The sequence below is a fragment of the Apium graveolens genome, chromosome 3 (assembly GCF_009905375.1).
Source record: "Apium graveolens cultivar Ventura chromosome 3, ASM990537v1, whole genome shotgun sequence".
Taxonomy (NCBI): Eukaryota; Viridiplantae; Streptophyta; class Magnoliopsida; order Apiales; family Apiaceae; genus Apium; species Apium graveolens.
Window position 1 is genome coordinate 253,471,643 of NC_133649.1, and position 19,454 is coordinate 253,491,096.

The following is a 19,454-nucleotide window of genomic DNA, read 5'->3' on the forward strand; positions in this document are numbered from 1 at the left end:
ACAAAATAATACCGGTTTTGACTGTACTTAATCCGCATTTGACCCGAGTCAATCCAATGCCAAATTTTGGGTATAACAGTATTCATACTTTTAAATCTAACAATAATATATTATTAAATTTTAACAAATCAAGTTTACGAGGATTGGGTGCGGAGCTCCGGAATCCAAAAAATTCGACCGATTGGAAATATCCATCACAATTATCGGAGTAGAGTAGTTGTTGACTTGTGGGTTATCTCCCTGAAGAAGGAACCTCCTTGAAATACAAAAGAGTAGTGTTATAAGATAGAAGTGCTAGGTGTACAAAATTTTATAAAAAAAACTGTACAGAATGACATGACACTTTGATGTGGGCTGTTTTAATTGGTGTTATTTATGTAAAGAGTAGTGATATGTTATCCAAATATAGGGGTGTTCGCGGTGCGGTTTGGACCAAAACCGCAAACCAAACCGCGTGTGCGGTTTGTCCAAATTCTCAAACCGCAACCGCACCGCGTATATCTTAAGCCGCACAAACCACACCACGAAAATGTGGTGCGGTGCGGTGCGGTGCGGTTTAAGCGGTTTAAGTAGTTTGAGCGCTTTAAGAAAATAATAAAATTTAATGCGGGTGATTTACAATTTTCAATACATTAATAAATAAATTAATAAATAAGTTTCAAGTTGATAGTATTACTTCAAAATACAATTTTAGTACATCTGAACCATAAACTACAATTTTTAATTTTGTTTGGTATACATTAGATAAAATTTCAAATTATATTAGTCATCGACAAAAAAACAATAAACGGTAGCATCCAACCATTCACTGTAAGCTGTAAGCTACAACATTGCTATATAAATGCTTATTATATATATTTGTTTATATTATAAAGGGACAATAATAATATTAATTTATATATTATAAAGGTACAAGAGTATTATATATTATAATAATATGCGGTGCGGTGCGGTTTGAACCACGGGAGCAAAGTCCCAAACCGCAAACCGTACCGAACCACGCGGTTTGACAAAAATACAAACCACGACCGCACCACGAAAAGTTTAAACCACGCGGAGCGGTGCTGTGCGGTGCGGTGCAGGCGGTTTGTGCGGTTTGATGAACACCTCTACCCAAATATCTTCCCCAAAAATTTTACGAAATGACGTGGTTGACACATGACTTATTTTAATCTGTGGACGCATATTAATGCACGCGAGGTCCCATTTTATTATTTGGAATGTTACCAACTATTAATGTGACATATTAGATTTAGAAAAAATTTGGGGATAAAAATTTGGGGTCTAGCATTTTCCTAATGTAAATGCACGAGTCTCGTCCCAATTAAAATTTACCATACGTACAAAATTTTGTAAAGAACTCAGTACCCCGAACATTTTCCAATACAAAACAGCATCTAAAACACAACACTGACACACTTGTGTATTGTATAGTCTACCGTACTTTTCTGATTTGTACTTTGAAAATCACCTTGGAAATAATCATGAGATTGATTGTACCATTACAGCGACTAATAGTTCATGGACGCGGTGGTTTAATACTAGGCTCAGTTCTACCTTGTGCTCTCTTCTACTTACTTCAGCTTCACCTCAAACGACACCGTTCTTCTTCTTCTTCTTCATCGCCAAAGTTGTCATCCAGGGCCACCCCAATTGCTAAGCCCAGTCACTCTCCTTATTACATTGGAATGGATATGGCACGCTCCGACCCGTATCACAATCTTCACAATCCAAATGGAATCATTGATCTCGGAATTGCTGAAAATAGGGTATGTATTCATTTCTTGTATATAAAATCATACTCTGTTTTCATTTTTATTATTTTGAGATTTATAATGTGTTTATAGTTGTCATTGGATTTGATTGAGTCTTGGCTTCTTCAAAATTCAAATCATTCTGGAGGCTTCACTGTCAGCGCTCTTGCAACCTACCAGCCTTTTGATGGATTAATAGATATGAAACTGGTAATATTATATATATATATACACACATATATATATATATATGTATATATATACATATATATGTGCATTTACACATAAACACCTTGTTTATTAGTATATGTTCATTGTTCAACTAAATAATTTCTCGAGTAATGCTAATGAACCAAAAAATTGTTCTCAAAATACTCTCCCATATGATGTGGTCAGATAAGAAGTCGACCACATCATATAGATGTGGAAATAAATGGGAGTTGGAGGGAAGATTTGAAAAAAAAATTAGATGGACAAAATTGTTAAGAATGGATAAGAATTGTGAAGCAAATGAGGTTATGAAGGAATGAATCATTCCATCTCAATTTGGGGGTGTTTAATTATAATGTAGGTGGTTAGGAATGGAATGGGCGAAAGAATAAATATTTTAGAAAATATAATCATTTTTCACTTAAAATCTCATTACATTTCATTCACCCCAACCAAATACAACATCCTAGAGGGTGTTTTGCTGGGCCTTTAATCCCGTTTAAGTGTCTTTTCCTTGATAAATTAAAAAGTGATTTAAAGTTAGAAAAAAAGCTTAAAGCCAAAAGTTCATAAGAGGTACTTTCTTCAACTCATTTAATTCTTTTTATTTATATAAATTATTATTATTATTATTATAAATTATTATTATTATTTTCTTTTTAATAACTCACAAGTTATACAAAATATTAAATTACCCAAAAAATATTAAATTACCCAAACATAAAAATTTGACTTTTAACTTTCCACTTTGAGCAACTTTAAGTCATAAGAAAATTCCTTAAGCCTAACCAAACAGACTTGTAATTGATGTGGATGATGGGAAGTCTGGAGTCCATCTCATTTATTATTTTTACAAGCAATCTCATCTATTATTTTTACAACTAATTATAGCGAGATACATGACATTTGTGAAGTTTTTTGAAGAATTAATTTGGGTTACCTAAATTTTTGTTATTTCTCAGTAGCGCGGAAAACGAACAGAGCCGAGTCAAGTTTAATTTTTTTTAAAACGAGTCGAGCCGAGCTTAATTTTTTTAAAACGAGCCGAGCCGAGCCGATTTTAATAACCAAGCTGAAAGTTATGTTAAGCTCGGCTCGTTTATAACTGAGCCCAATCTGAGTCGAACACGAGTTTGTTCACGAACAACCGAACTGAGCCGAACTCGAGCCGAGTCGAGTTGTTCACTAATAGTTCGCATCTATTTTTCAATCGAACCACTTTAAAGTATAATTTATAAATTTTACAAGTTGTATCGATATCAAACAAGTCTTATCTTACAATTATATACGCATACTCACACTCTACACTTAGTTTCTTAATCTATGTCATTTTATTTTTCACGACCAGTTTTAAGAGCATATCCAATTTTATTTAAAATTATTGAGACATTCGTAACTTTAAAAATCGTATATTAATTTTTAAACTGTTGGTGTCAAAATTTTATTATGATTTGATATTTTACTTAAATTTGGTTTATGTAAATTACAAGTTATTTAATGATATTTATGAAAATGTGAGGAATTGATATACCATGATAACAATGTTAGTTTCCTTACGAAAAGACGAAGCGTTTAAATTTAAAAAAATAACAAAATTTCTAAAATAATTAAATTATTAATAAATGATGAAAAATGCACTTATAAAAATATTTAAGTGATTAGTAATAATTAATTATTTGTAATATATATAAACTTTATCAGAGCCGAGTCGAATTATCGAGTCCGAGCTGAACAGACAAAAAGCTCGGCTCGGCTCGTTTACTTATCCGAGATCATTTTCATGTTCAAGACCGGCTCGTTTAAGGAAACGAGCTGAACCGAGTTCACGTAAACGAGCCGATCCCGAGTTTAGTTCACGAACAACGCTGTTCATTTGCAGACCTATTTCTCAGTTTTGATCATAAATTTTAATGTAATTTATGTTCACTTCATTTAAACAAATATCATAAGTTGTGGCATTTATAATGTTGATTCATTGGTTCATGATACCCTTTACACTGTTGAAACTTCCTTGAGATTATATTAGTTGTTACTATTGAAGGTTCATTTTTTTTGTAAGTGTAGGCAATGTCGGCTTTTATTTCTGAGGTGATGAGAGGAACACTATCATTAAACCCATCTCAACTGGTGCTAACATCCGGTGCAACCCCTGCCGTGGAAATACTCTGCTTCTGTTTAGCTGACCACGGAGATGCATTTCTCATTCCAGCACCATATTACCCTGGGTCATCACCTTTATATACAATATTGAGCAGTCATTTTCCTTGTGTTACTTGGTGTGAGTTCTCTTATTTATTATTGTAAATAATGAGTTTTAATATAGAATACTATCCACAGGTTTGATAGGGATGTTACATATCGGACAGGAGTGGAGCTGATTCCTGTTCACTGTAGTAGCTCTGATGGCTTTACTTTTAGTAGAACCACTCTTGATCAAGCATTTAATCAGGCAAGAAAACAAGGGAAAAAGGTTCATGGAGTTTTGATATCAAACCCTTCGAACCCCGTTGGTAACATACTAAACAGAGAGTTGCTCTACGATCTCTTAACATTTGCCAAAGAGAAGAATATTCATATTATATCAGATGAGGTATTTGCTGGGTCTATTTACAAAAATGAAGAGTTTGTAAGCATGGCCAAAATTCTGCAGTCAGAAGATTCTGACAGGGATAGGGTCCATATAATATATGGGTTGTCCAAAGACTTGTCTCTTCCCGGCTACAGAGTAGGTGCCATATATTCCTGCAATGAAAATGTTTTGGCAGCTTCTAAAAAGTTGACTAGATTTTGTTCAATATCAACTCCAACTCAGAAGCTCTTAATTTCAATGCTTTCAGACAAAAGGTTCATCCAACAATATATTAGGATTAATCAAGAGAGGCTGACAAAAATGTACGATCTTTTTGTGGAAGGATTGAAACAATTGGGGATTGAGTGCACAATGAGCAGCGGAGGATTGTACTGTTGGGTCGATATGAGTGGATATATCGATCCATGTGATGAGAAAGGAGAACTTGCCCTTTGGCATAAATTCATAAATATTGCTAAGATAAATATAACTCCAGGATTAGCCTGCCATTGCATTGAACCTGGATGGTTTAGGTGTTGTTTCACTACGTTACAAGAAAATGATATTCCTATTGTTATGGGCAGGATTCGGAAAATTACTCAATTATGCGCATCTCAGACCAAAATGCCATGATTGTATTCAGGATCATCGTTGGCTTGATAATGGCCCCTTATTATGGTATCTAGAAAGATCACATACGCGTGATATTGTTTGGAAGTGGAGGAGCATCTCAATGTTTATTCAGAGCATAATTGCATTCTGAAAGTTCGTATTATTGACATATGATCCGTAAAATGAAATGAAATAAAAATAATGTGCTGCAGTCTGAAGGAGACATTTAGCAGAACATTCCAAAGGGACTTTCCTAACTTGGTCTCAGTTGTAGGTGCTTCTTCCACTTTTTTCATCTTGTTGACACTTCCGACCATGCTATACGCTTTTCTTCGTAAATTCCTGTGAGCGAGATATTCAGGCAAGATTATGTCCTTGTAGATATTGTAGAGAAACAGCCAAGGTTCTTTTGTTTTATTTTTTATTAGTGTCATTATAATGTACAAAGAACCTGATAGGTTACGAGTCAGTTTTTGTTGTTGAAAAGAGTCATCAATACATTATGCTTTTGGTAATTGGTATTACTGTAATATTTAAAGTAATTAAAAGTGAGATTATGTCATTGCCAAGAAAATTAGATTTGTGATTTTACCAAGGAGTGATACCGGTCCTGCATTAGTAACTTTCCTGTGGTAGCTTCTTCTTCGACTAATTAATATTTGCTCTCCAAGAGTTATTGGCCTCTTCACTACAAGATTGTTGTCACTAACAAGTTCTGGATCCGTGCCTGGTACTGTGCTTGGCAGTGTCCATGGGGTAGTATTACCATTTTCAGATCCAAGCTTTTCCAGGAAACTCGACTTCACAATAATAATGGAAAGAGACGTTCCAAAATTGGCGCATCAGCTAGGCTGGTGTTCCCCGTTGCATAGCTGCTTGTACTGAACGGATTGCTTTTTGTAGCTGTAGATAGTTCCTACCCGTCAGATCAGTCTCTTCCACCGGAACAGCATTAGATATTACTGAACTTGGAATTAGTCGATTGGCTAAAAGCGATGGAGCTGTGCTGATCGATTGCGCATCTCTTTCAAAACCCCATGCATCAAGGTATGAATCAATTATTTCATCTTTTTCATCATTACCGTCAAATCCTTTATCATCTGCATCATCCCAAATATTTTTAGAGTACACTGTTGGTGTAGGTGATTTAGATTCAACTAGATCAGTGTCACATCCATCATCATCTGCATCATCCCAAATATTTTTGGAGTAAACTGTTGGTGTAGCTGATTTAGATTCAACTAGATTAGGCGGGAGGCAGTAAGAATAGTAATGGACCTGCCTCTGGGCATTTCATCTGGGAAGCAACGAAGAGGTTTTTCTGTCATTTGACTCATTTCTTCCCATTGGAATGGATTTGAGCTAATTAGCTTGACTGGAGGCAGGGAAATTGGATTAGCTGGCGTAATAGAGCGGATATGCTTCCAGTCCTTTTTAGGATAACCTGGTTTTACTTCCCAAATAGATGGAATGGAAGCTGGCTGTTTTATTCGCTGCCGGTTTAAACTTGTGGGAAAAATACTGGTTTACTGGTGTACTGCAGAGTAAATTCGATTTTTCAGCTTGTACGGTACATATACATATTCGTGCTGTGCATATATACAAAGCCGTAGTGGTATTAGTGGATTAGAAATCTTGCCATTTGTTAGTTACAACCAACTGCACTAATGTTATGTTGAAGGATATTAGGCAGACCTGCTCTTATAAACTAGCTTGCAACTAAAACAAATACTCAGAAACATTCAAGGGTGGTTTCATGTTCTTGTAACTAATTCACCTTCCCTCGATACCCAATGTTGGCTGGAGTCGCGATTACAAATCATTAGTAGGTTACCAGAACTTGCCATTGGAGTTCTAATATATGAAGACGAAGCTGTCATTAAGAAAAGAAAAGCACTTAGATAAATCACATAAAATATCAAGTAGTATTATACTCTACTCTTTTTATTTGCCTTCCAAAAGAAACATCCGAAGATCGCGGTGTTTTGGTTACTCCTTTTTGGTACTTAAGAAAATCAACATATCAAAAATATGAATGAAGATGAAGAAGAATTCTTATGAGAAATGGTGAGTTGAAATCCTAACATATCTTACAAAACTTATCCTTAAAGAGAGTGAATGCAGCGACTAATAGATAAACAGCCTCATCTTAGGCCCAGAATTTGTGGGCATGTTGATGTCCCTAACAATCCTCCTACTTGCATCATGCATATGACTATGGTATGTTGGGAGGCCATTAAAGGCTGTGGGCACCCAAGAATTGGCTGAGGGGCCATTTCTTGCGCTTTTCTTGCAATTACTACACACCTTTATAGCATCATTGTATATTTTATTTTATCCGATTTTTTGCCAACTGGCTAACTCTGAGAGAGGGTTATCAAGGCCGGATGATCTGTTTCATAAGTTTAAGTTTCCACGCAAGAGCTTTCAAGACAAATTTTAATCAAAATTACTCAATATGATATGGATGTTATATGCGCATCAGCAACTTATATACGGGTCTGAGTTCCTGAGAGCAATGCACCCACGGATTGCTTTGCTTCATCGATTCATTGATTAAATTAATGGAATGAACTATTGTTTATAATGAGTCATTTTTTTCCCTTAATTTTTATGCAGTCATATACCTCAATCAATCGGTTAGTTTATTTGATGGACCTAAAAAAAAAATTTCAGTAGAAAAAATGGCCTAGAAAATAAAGATTATATTAAACTCTATTTATTCATTTTGTGAATCAAAATTTTAAAGTTTCCCGTGCACATATTCTACCGCCTATTGAACCACACTTTTTCACACCTATGATTAATGAAAATGTGCAATTTTTCCGGTGATTATGGGCAAGCCCTTACTATCTTTCTGCAATTGGGCGAATAAAAGCGTAGCTTTTTTGATTTTCCTCCGGTATTATCAAAGATTAATATGGTGAAATATACATTTGTCTTCCCTTATAAATTAGAAAAAGAATAAAACAAATAGCATAAGGGCACACATTAGTAAGACCAAATACACTCTCACTTATGTGCAATAGTTATTTAAAGAAACAAAGATAAATATTAGAATGAAGGTAGATGTAATATATAGGAATTTTAGATCTTTTAATAATAATAATAATAATAACAATAATAATGATAATAATAATAATAAATTTGGGATTAGTTTTGGAATAAGAATAATAATTTAATATATCGAGTAAATTAGAAAAGGAAAAGGAGTGATAATAATGTTTAGTTAATTATTTAAATTCTAATTCTAATAGTGATAGTATACTTTGTCTAGCATATATATAATCACACACCTTCATTATTTAAAAACACGAGTCAAAACAAAAGAAAAAAAAACAAACCCTAAAGTAGCCGCCGAAGAGAGAGCCATAATCAGCTAATAGATCAGGGGAACACTCTAGTTAATTCGTTAACACAAGGTTTGAATTTGAAGCAGTATTAAGCCTCATATGTTATTACATATTGTATTTTATCACATCATGATCATGTCACCTGTCACAGTGGATTAAATATTATTTTGGTATTGTTACATGCACATACACTTGTTATTTGTAATGTTATATGTTATTATATTAGGATATAGATTTTTTTTATGTTGTGTCAAATAGCATGTCATTAGTTGATAGTAAGTACATACACGTTATTAACTCATCGGTATAGTTTATGTTATTATTTTATAAACTAAAGTGACCCAATGTCTCTCTATTTTTCTTTTGTTTTTTTTACACTAGCCAAATTCATGAGTTTGTAACACCAAAGGTTAAATCAAGTTTGAGATTCTAATGTCATTATGTTATGCACACTTAGTATATTATATACTCATTATTTACACTTTTATTTGTTGTTATGTAAAATTAGTAAATCAATTATGCTTATTGTTTTTGCTTGAAGTTATGTTTTTGTATATAAAATATTAATTTATGAGTTACATTATGATGCCTTATTTATAAACTAATGTGATGAACTTATTTTAATGTTAATTTGGTTTATAAGTGTGGAATTTACATGGGCTACTACTGTTTAGTTTCATATAAATTTTAAATGCAAGATATTAAAAAAATATCATTTTTACATATTTGTTACATTATTATTTATATAAATATTCTCATTTTTATTGCCGCATGCAATACAGAGAACTAAGTCAGGCGGTTTCCTAGTGTCAAGTGTTACTCTTTTAGCTATTTATATTTATATTAATAATTAATATTAAGCCAAGACTTGTGATAGAATAAATGTGGTTACTAAATCGAATAGTAGAAGAGGATGTTGCTGATAATAAACTATATTTGTTGTTTAGATCGGGGCTCTAGAATTTAGAGGATCGTTTACAGATTTTATTAAAATTTTAGTTTGTGATTTTTGAGTTACAGATTCTGTCCCCTTTTTATTCGGCGCTACTCCTCTTTTTCATTATATTTATTTGATTCGTTTCTACTTTCTGCTCATATCGTTAATATTTGCTTTGGTCGTTTTAACTTCCGGAAATTGTTTTAAAATTTGATTTTGAAAATTTAGATATATGTTTATGCGGTTTTTAAAAATTATTTATGACACCCACCTGCTTTGGAAATTTGTATCATTTGTCTCAGGTGAGTTTTAAATTTTACGAGAATATTTATTTTGAACCATTAGTGTGATTTAGGGTATACCGAGTTAACCAGCTGTAGGGGTACTACAACCATATCATTGCGGCACCAGTGACATGACACTTCCGTGACAGTGTGATTGGTCACGGCGTATCCTTCTGTTAGCTCTTGGGAGGAGCTTTTGCGCATTTGATATTTGTTTCAGGATATGTGGGTGCACCCAGAGTTTGATTTGTGATTTGATTTATGGTGACGTTGTATATGCCGCACACGTTATCCATTCTGTTGCACACATTAGGTACCCTATGGTGTGTGTATTTGTATCTGTTCTGATCTCGGTATGAAATATCCTAACCCCTCGTTGCTTCAGCCTTACTTATTTTAAAAATTGTTGATTTATTATAAATTGCAGATTATTTATTTCTGATCTCTTTATTTTGTAAACTGTATTCCAAATCCGTACTGGGCGTTTGGCTCATGCCGTATTCTTTTTCTGGCAGGTGCTTAGGGGAATCTGGATTGTATGATGGAGAGCTACCCCAATTCGTTGATTAGGATTTCGGAATTTTATCATTAATTGGGCTTAATTATTTATTTAGAGAATTCAGAATTTATATTATTGGTTTAGACAGTTTGGAGATTTAATATTATTTTGAAGATTTTAGACTGTTTAATTTTTATTTAGAGATATATTAGTGCTCTGTTTGCAGGTTTATGGATTATAGGTAATATCTCCTTCTATTTTAAGAAGTGGGTGTTACAGAGATGGCATCAGAGCTTAGGTTCTTTCTTGTAGAAAACCTACTTAGGTTGACCTGTGAGTTTGGGTAGATGATAGGATGAGTGTTCTATTTAATTTTGTTTCATTCTGCTCCTTATCATTTAATTCTGCTTCATCATTCTAAAATCTGTTTATAACTGCTTCATCATATTTATTCTCGTAATCTTCATTCGTTCGCTATCTTATATTGTAGATGCCTCCCAGACGTGATCCTTTCCATATTGACCCCGCTCAGCTTACTGAGATGATATGGCAAGCAGTGGCTCAGGCTGTACAGCAGGCTTTGGCAAACCAAGGAAATCAGAATGGCGAGGAAAATCAGAATGGACAAGGAAATCAGAATGGCGATGGAAACCAGAATGGACAAAGAAATCAGAATGGCGATAGAAACCAGAATGGACAAGGAAATCAGAATGGCAATGGGAATCAAAATCAGAATGGTCAGGGCCATCAGCTGGAGCCGTTTGTATGGTTGGAGAGGTTTGTGAAGCAGAAACCAGACTCTTTTAGTGCAGCACCGACTCCTATTGATGCTGAAAATTGGATTGTTCATCTCGAAAAGATTTTTGATGCATTGGGTTGTGATGAGATGCAGAAGGTCAGGTTAGCTGTGTATAAGTTGGAGGGTGATGCTCAGAGATGGTGGAGAGGACTGAAAGCTACTAGAGGGGAGCAGTATGCAGAGGCTTTGGAATTACAGGGATTCAAGGAGGTGTTCTATGGGCAGTACTTCTCTAATGCTGATAGAGAGGCTTATTTGAGGGAGTTTCATTCTATTGCGCAGCACTATGATGAGAGCATTACTGATTATATGGCGAAATTTATAAGGTTGACTGGATTTGCTGGGACAGTTGCAGGGACTGCTGCGCAGCAGGCTGATACATTTAAATGGGGGTTGAAGTCTCATCTGAGGGGTTCCATAATTTCTTTTAAATTTGATAATGTGGCAGAGGCGGCTGATGCAGCAAAGGATGTTGAGAAGGAGCGCATAGATTTCAGGGCTTCCAGGTATAACAATGGTAGTAAGAGGACTAGGGATGATCAGGGTTTTGCACATGGTAGATAGTGGTATGAAGGTCAGAGTGGTCAGCAGGAACAGTGGCGCGGACAGAATCAGAATAGGGTTGGTCAGTCATTTCACGGCCGAAATCAGTATGTTGGTTAGAATCAGAATCATATCACTATCCTTCTTCTCATCCCGCTTCTTATCCTTGCTACCAGTTGCCTTTGTGGATTGACTTGGATTTGAGCCAGAAGGTTTTTGATCATCTTTCTGCTCATCATCATCCAAATTATCCTTATTGATTTGAGTTTCAGGAAAGTTGGCTTCTGGATTTCTTAGATATCTCTTCAACAACTTAATCATCTCTTCATCTTCAACAGTCTTGTTTTGCTTGACCTTCAACTCAGTTTCCAGAATCATGATTAGCCTTTTGTTGGCCATGACACATTGCTTAGGGATTTGAAAGTGTTTGCAATGTTTGGTGGTAGGACAGATGTATGCCACTCCTTTGCTTGGTTGCAACTTCAGGAAAAGCAGCCACTTGAGCATTTTTCAATTCAGTTAGCAATTGAGTGTCTTCATAAATCACCCTCTTGACTTTGTTTATCAGGATGTCCAACTCAAATGCCCTTCTAGAGATAAGATAGTTAAGGGACACCTGCATACACATGTCCATCCCTGAGTCATTTATGTTTATCACAATTCTTTTTTCCTGAAAATTGTCCTTAGTCACTAAGACCACCCTTATGGAGTTCATAGTCCCGTCAAAGGCCTTTTTGTAGGTGAAAAAAATTGTTATTGAGAGAAGTCCTGAGTGCCTTGAGAAATTCATCAAAATCCCTGCTCATACTAGCTCCCTTAACTGCTCCAATAAGCATCTCCATTCCCATATCAACTTCTTGAACTTTGCTCTTTTCAGCAGCTTAGAGAGTTTGAGTAGATGATCTTAACAACTTAGCCTCTATCTCCCCCTTAGTCTTGTTGGCAGACATGAGAAGGGGAGTAAGAATTTCAGGCCTCACAACTTCACGAATTATAGGCAATGGTATGTTGAGCTTGCCCATGATGGCTCCCAAAGTAACAGAATTTTGCATTTGTAGGTGCTTGTGGGAGTCCACCAAGGCTTGAATGTCAGCCTGTTGACTCTTCACGAGTGTAGTGAGAGCATGCACCTGAGCTATGAGCTGGTCATTTGAAGACTGCAAGGTTGAGACTTGTTGAAGAGATATGATTTGAAGGTTTGTAGATGTTGAGACAGGTTGTAGAGAGCTTGTAGATATAGAAGAGCCAAAAGTTGCTTCCACAGCCTGTTTAATACCATCCATAAGCAAGGCAGAAGGCTCATATTTGGTCTGGTGAAGTTGGTCTAGCTTGATCTTTGTATCATTTGAATTTGTGATTTGCTGTTGGACCACTTCATGAAGAGCAATAAGGATTGTCTCAGATTTTTGACAGCTTTCTCCATAAAAGTCAGATCAAGCCTGGCCATTTGATCAGCAAAATGTTGGAATTTTGAGGTGATCTTGACTTGTGATGATATGATCTCATACATTTTGTCTTTTTTAAGTTTCCTTATTTTGTCTTCATGACCAACCAACTTGAGTTCTAGTGCTTTTCTAAAGAGATGGAAAGCTTTGAGTTGAGCCTTGGAAACTTCATTGATTGTGTTAGATATATTTGAGATGTCATGTCTAATATGTTTCATGTTTAGTTTTCAGATCTTAATAAATAGGACAATCAGGACTTACTGGAAGTTAGAACTTAATATTAGAACTTAAGGTCATATCAGAAGTTAAGTACGGGAAGACTTTCATATAAGGAAGGAAGCTGATTTACAGAACCTAGCAGCTCTTAGTGATATTTATTCATCACTAAGAGAGAACATTTCCATTGTAACATAGTTTATCTTATTGAATATAGCTGTTTATTGTTACTTGTGTTTAAAATTGATTTGATTGTATTAAACACTGTATTCAACCTCCTTCTACAATGTTGTGTGACCTAACAAGTGGCATCAGAGCTTTTCAGTTAACACACATACAATAAAGATCCAAACAATCATGTCTGAAGAAGCACAAACTCCAACCAAGCCCACCAAAACTGAAGAAACTCAAAAGACTCAAACCCACAGTCGATATGAGACTATTAGGGTTCCCATACTGAGACCTTCTGAGTATCCCATATTGAAAGTGAAGATGGCTATGTTTCTGGAAGCTACAGATCCAGAATACCTTGACAAAATTAATGAAGGACCACATAAGCCTACCAAGCTCTCTGTTGTAGTTGCTGATCAACCAGCAAAGACCATACCAAAGGAGAAAGGTGAGTACACAGCTGAAGACATCTCATCTATTGCCAAGGATACAAAGGTAAGGCATTTGCTGCATAGTGCCATTGATAATGTCATGTCAAACAGGGTAATATATTACAAGACTGTAAATGAGATATGGGAAGCTCTGGAGACAAGATGCCGGGGAACTGATGCAATCAAGAAGAACATGAGGACTATACTCACTCAAGAGTATGAGCACTTTGACTCAAAAGCTGATGAGTCATTAACTGACTTATATGACAGGTTTGTCAAACTCTTGAATGATCTGTCACTGGTGGACAAGGAATATGATCTTGAAGATTCAAATCTAAAATTCCTTTTAGCTTTTCCTGAAAATTGGGATTGGAAGTCTACTACCATAAGAGATAACTATGACCTTACTGAAACTACTCTTGATGAAATTTATGGTATGCTCAAGAATTATGAAGTTGAGATGGATCAAAGGAGAAAGAGGCATGGAATAAAGTCAAGGACATTTGATCTTAAGGCTGAGGAGGAATCTCCTAAAATGGATGCCTCAAAAAGGGGCAAATGAAAGGCTCTCATCATAAAGTCTGATTTAGAGTCATCATATTCTGATGATGATGATTCAGAAACTGAATGTTTACCTGAAATAGATGCTGATGAAGAGATGATGAAATTGTGTGCCCTTATGGTAAAGGGTATCACAAAAATAGCCTACAGGAAATTCAGGAAAGGAAAGAAGTTTTCCAGAAAAAGTGGAAGTTCTGATAAGAAAGGGCAAAAAGTCTGAAGGCAAGGGAGGATAGTCTGACAGAGGAGACAACTCAAATGTCAAATGCTACAACTATGGTGAAAGAGGCCACATATCTCCTGACTTCAAGAAAGGAAAAAGTGACAAAGGCAAGGCACTTGTCACAAAGAAGAAAAGCTGGACAGACACTTCAGATTCTGAACATGAGGTGAACTATGCCCTGATGGCAAATGCTGATAGCAGCCCTGAAACTTCTGAATTGAAGGTACCTCAAACAACTTATGCTTTTCATACTGATGATATTACTGAGTTAAGATTATATCTTAAAACCATGTTTATTAGTTATAGAGATTAAACTTTAACAAGTGAAAGATTAACATCTGAAAATTCTGCTTATAAAAAGAGAAATGATTATTTAGAAAAGGAGTTAGTTGTTCTTCATCAAACTAAGAAAGAAAAAGATGATGCTTTATATGTTAGAGATGAAGTGTTAAAATTGAATGAATCTCTAAAAGCTGAATTAAAAAAAGAAAGAGATATTATCAGAAATTGGACTAACTCTGGCATATCAACTCAGAATTTATTAAGTAGTGGAAACTGGAAAGAGGGCTTAGGTTATGGAGATGATAAAAGTGAAAAAGGAACTGAACAAATTGAGCCAATTGTTGTTAAACAGACTACTAAGCCTAAGGTAAATCCTGTTAAGTTTGTAGCTAAAACTGTAAAGTCTGATTCTGAAAAGATGAAAGAGTCTGTGATAGAAGTTAAGGAGAAGTCAACTTCTGACAAATTAGAACAGGATAAACCAGCTCAAGTAAACATAGGCTTAATGACAAAGAAGCAACTTAAGCATAAGCTGAAAGAGATTAGGAATGTCAACAAGGTAAAGGAAGCTAGGAAAAATAGGAATGGAAAGGAAGGTGTGAACAAATTCAATAATTATATGCCTGTTCCTAATGCTCCTAGAAAAAAATGCTATAACTGTGGAAACACTAACCATCTTGCTTCTTTTTGCAGGAAGAATAAGAATATAAACTCTTTACCTCCTAGATCAGGAGTTAAGAGTCAGTTTGTTAGGTTTAAGCCACAAAATCCTTGTTTTCATTGTGGTAGTTTATGGCATTCCATTTATACTTGTAAGGAATATCATAGTTTGTACTATGATTATTATCAAATAAAACCTTCTTTGAAGAAAGTTACTTTAATTCCTTCTAGTGTAGAGTCTAATGCAAAGTCTGATATAAGTTCTGATAAATAACATATTAGCATAAACTCTGAATTAAATCCACTACAAATGCTAACAAACTTAAAAAGGCCAAAGGATCCAAGCAAGTCTGGGTCCTTAAAACTAACCATTAGTGGTCTTTGTGATTGCAGGGCAACATGAAAAATATTCCAGTGCTGGACAGTGGATGTTCAGGACATATGACTGGAAATAAATCCCTTCTATCAGACTTTGTGGAGAAAGCTGGCCTAGGAGTTTCTTATGGAGATGGCAACATGGGAAAAACTTTGGGATATGGTAATATAAATCTTGGGAATGTCATCATTGAATCAGTAGCTCTTGTCTCAGGACTTAAACACAATCTGCTAAGTGTGAGTCAAATCTGTGACAGTGGTTATCATGTGGATTTCTTTGAAGAACACTATGAAGTTGTAAGAAATTCTACAGGCAAAGTGGTTCTGAAAGGTTACAGGCATGGTAACATTTATGAAGCCAGACTTTCAACAAGTTCTGATGGTTCTGCAATCTGTCTGTTGAGTAGAGCATCAATTGAAGAAAGCTGGAATTGGCACAAAAGACTCTCTCATTTAAACTTCAACAACATAAATGAGCTAGTAAAGAAAGATCTTGTGAGAGGACTGCCAAAATCAGTATTTGCTCCAGATGGCCTTTGTGATTCATGTCAAAAGGCAAAACAAAGAAAATCTTCATTTAAGAGCAAAACTGAATCTTCAATTCTTGAGCCTTATCATCTACTGCATGTTGATCTATTTGGTCCAGTCAATGTCATGTCTATTGCAAAGAAGAAATATGCTATGGTGATAGTGGATGAGTTCATAAGATACACTTGGGTGTATTTCTTGCACAAGAAGAATGAAACTGCATCTACTCTAATTGATCATGTCAGACAGCTGGATAAGTTGGTCAAAGATTCTGTTAAAATTATAAGAAGTGATAATGGCACTGAGTTCAAGAATTCAATTATGGAAGAGTTCTGCAAAGAGCATGGAATCAAACAGGAATTTTCTGCACGTGGAACTCCACAGCAAAATGGAGTTGTAGAAAGAAAGAACATGACTCTCATTCAAGCTGCACGAACTATGCTTGATGAAGTAAAGCTACCAACCTACTTTTGGGCTGAAGCTGTGCAGACTGCTTATTTTAAACAGAATGCGACACTCATAAACAAGCATGGAAAAACACCATATGAGATGGTGAAGAAAAAGAAGCCAAATCTGAAATACTTTCATGTATTTGGTTGTAAGTGTTTTGTTCTTAAGATTTATCCTGAACAACTGTCAAAATTTGATCTAAAAGCTGATGAAGGAATTTTTGTTGGATATCCACTTTCCACAAAAGCCTTCAGAGTCTACAATTTAAGAACAAGGGTTGTCATGGAATCTATCAATGTATCTTTTGATGATAAGAAGATTACCGGACTTGAAGATTTCAATGATCATGATCAGCTGAGATTTGAAAATGAAGATTTAAACTCTGATACTATAAATTCTGATGACTTAAACTCTGATCCTGTAAGTTCTGACGGGTTAAATTCTGATGTCATTGAAACTGTGGTAACAACTCCAAAGGAAAATGCACCTGTCTAGGGGGAGCAAGCTGAAGATCCTACCACAACTCAAGACTCTCAGAAGCATCAGAACCTGTCACTGGCTCTTCAAGTTCTGATTCATCAAGTTCTGATGAGCCAAACTCTGATAATTCTGGAAACTCTGATTCTTCAAATCCTGAAGGAACCAACTCAAATTCTGAAGTTTCAGAGAGCATAACTACAGGGGGAGCATCAGAAAATGCTGATGGAGATAGCATGGAATATGGGGGAGGATCCAGTTCTAGAAATCAACTTCCATCTGCAAGGAAGTGGACCAAATCTCATACACCTGACTTAATAATTGGAGATCCTGAAGCAGGTGTCAGAACTAGAACTGCAACATCAAATGAATGTCTCTATCATTCTTTTCTATCTCAGACTGAACCAAAGAAAGTGGAAGAAGCTCTTCAAGATGCTGGATTGGGTGCAAGAAATGCAGGAAGAGTTAAATGAATTTGAAAGAAATAAAGTCTGGACCCTAGTGCCAAGACCAAAGAACATATCAGTTGTTGGCACAAAGTGGGTGTTCAGAAACAAAACTGATAGTGATGGCATAATTATAAGGAACAAAGCAAGGCTGGTTGCTAAAGGTTACTCTCAACAAGAGGGTATTGATTATGATAAAACATTTGCACCAGTTGCTAGATTAGAAGCCATAAGAATCTTTTTAACTTATACTGCTCACAAAAAGTTTAAAGTCTTTTAAATGGATGTGAAAAGTGCTTTTCTCAATGGAGAATTGGAAGAAGAGGTATATGTTGAACAACCCCAGGCTTTGTAGATTCAAAGTTTCCAAATCATGTCTACAGGCTTGACAAATCACTTTATGGCCTTAAGGAAGCTCCAAGAGCATGATATGAGACTTTAGCTCAATTTCTTCTGTAAAGTGGATTTCACAGAGGTACAATTGATAAAACACTATTCTACCTCAACCATGGAAATGACTTACTTTTGGTACAGATATATGTTGATGATATTATATTTGGTTCTATAAATGCCAAACTCTGTGAAAGGTTTGCAAAGCTAATGCAGTCAAGATATCAAATGAGTATGATGGGAGAACTTAGTTATTTTCAGGGACTTCAAGTCAAGCAAAATGAAGAAGGTACTTTTATCTGTCAATCCAAGTACACCAGAAATTTACTGAAGAAATTTGGAATGCAAGATTGTTTAACTGCATCCACTCCCATGACCACTGCAACCAAGTTAGATAAAGATACTGGTTCATCAGTAGATATTACTAACTACAGAGGTATGATTGGCTCTTTACTCTATTTAACTGCTTGTAGACCTGATATCATGTATGCTACCTGTCTTTGTGCAAGATTTTAGGTTGATCCAAGAGAACCTCATCAAATAGCTGTGAAAAGAATTTTCAAGTACCTCAAGGGTACAGATGATCTAGGATAATAGTATCCTAGAGAATTAGATTTTAAGCTAATAGGTTACTCAGATGCAGATTTTGTAGGATGCAAAATAGACAGGAAAAGCACAAGTGGAAGCTGCCAATTTTTTGGAGGCAGATTAGTTTCTTGGTTTAGCAAGAAACAGAAATCAATTTCCACATAAACTGCAAAAGTAGAATATATTGCTGCAGGAAGCTATTGTGCACAGATTCTTTGGATGAAGAATCAGTTACTGGATTATGGCTTAGAATTTTCTAAAATACCTATTTACTGTGATAATCAAAGTGCTATTGCTATGGTAGGTAATCCAGTTCAACACTCAATGATAAAGCACATCAGTATTAGGTATCACTTCATAAGGGAACATGTGATGGAAGGTACAATAGAAATATATTTTGTTCCAACAAATCAACAACTAGCAGATATCTTCACAAAACCACTATGTGAAGCTACTTTTACAAGAATGGTAAATGAACTTGGAATGGTTTCAGTTTCTTTCTCTAAATCTTCTTAGTTTTTGTTCTCATGCGTCAGACTTTATGATCAGTGTTTACAGATTGTCGTATCTTCATGTAATCTGTGCTTAAATTGAAATACATTAAATGCTGATTGTTCTCTGATGTCGATCTTTATACTCTAATAGTGATTT

At 35.4% G+C, this 19,454-nt stretch overlaps 1 protein-coding gene across 2 annotated transcripts; it reads left to right on the forward strand.

Annotated features, from left to right (window-relative positions):
- Positions 1–1,361: 1,361 nt before the first annotated feature.
- LOC141713245 (putative aminotransferase ACS12) lies at positions 1,362–5,736 on the forward strand. Of its 2 annotated transcripts, XM_074516572.1 has the most exons (4): positions 1,364–1,769; positions 1,848–1,964; positions 4,029–4,189; positions 4,302–5,736. In XM_074516572.1, exons 1-4 carry the CDS (start codon positions 1,485–1,487, stop codon positions 5,164–5,166), a joined length of 1,428 nt encoding a protein of 475 aa, XP_074372673.1. In that variant the 5' UTR covers positions 1,364–1,484; the 3' UTR covers positions 5,167–5,736. The 2 variants fall into 2 exon arrangements, with proteins under 2 accessions (XP_074372674.1, XP_074372673.1); XM_074516573.1 differs by lacking the exon at positions 1,848–1,964 and having other exon boundaries at positions 1,362–1,769.
- Positions 5,737–19,454: the final 13,718 nt, after the last annotated feature.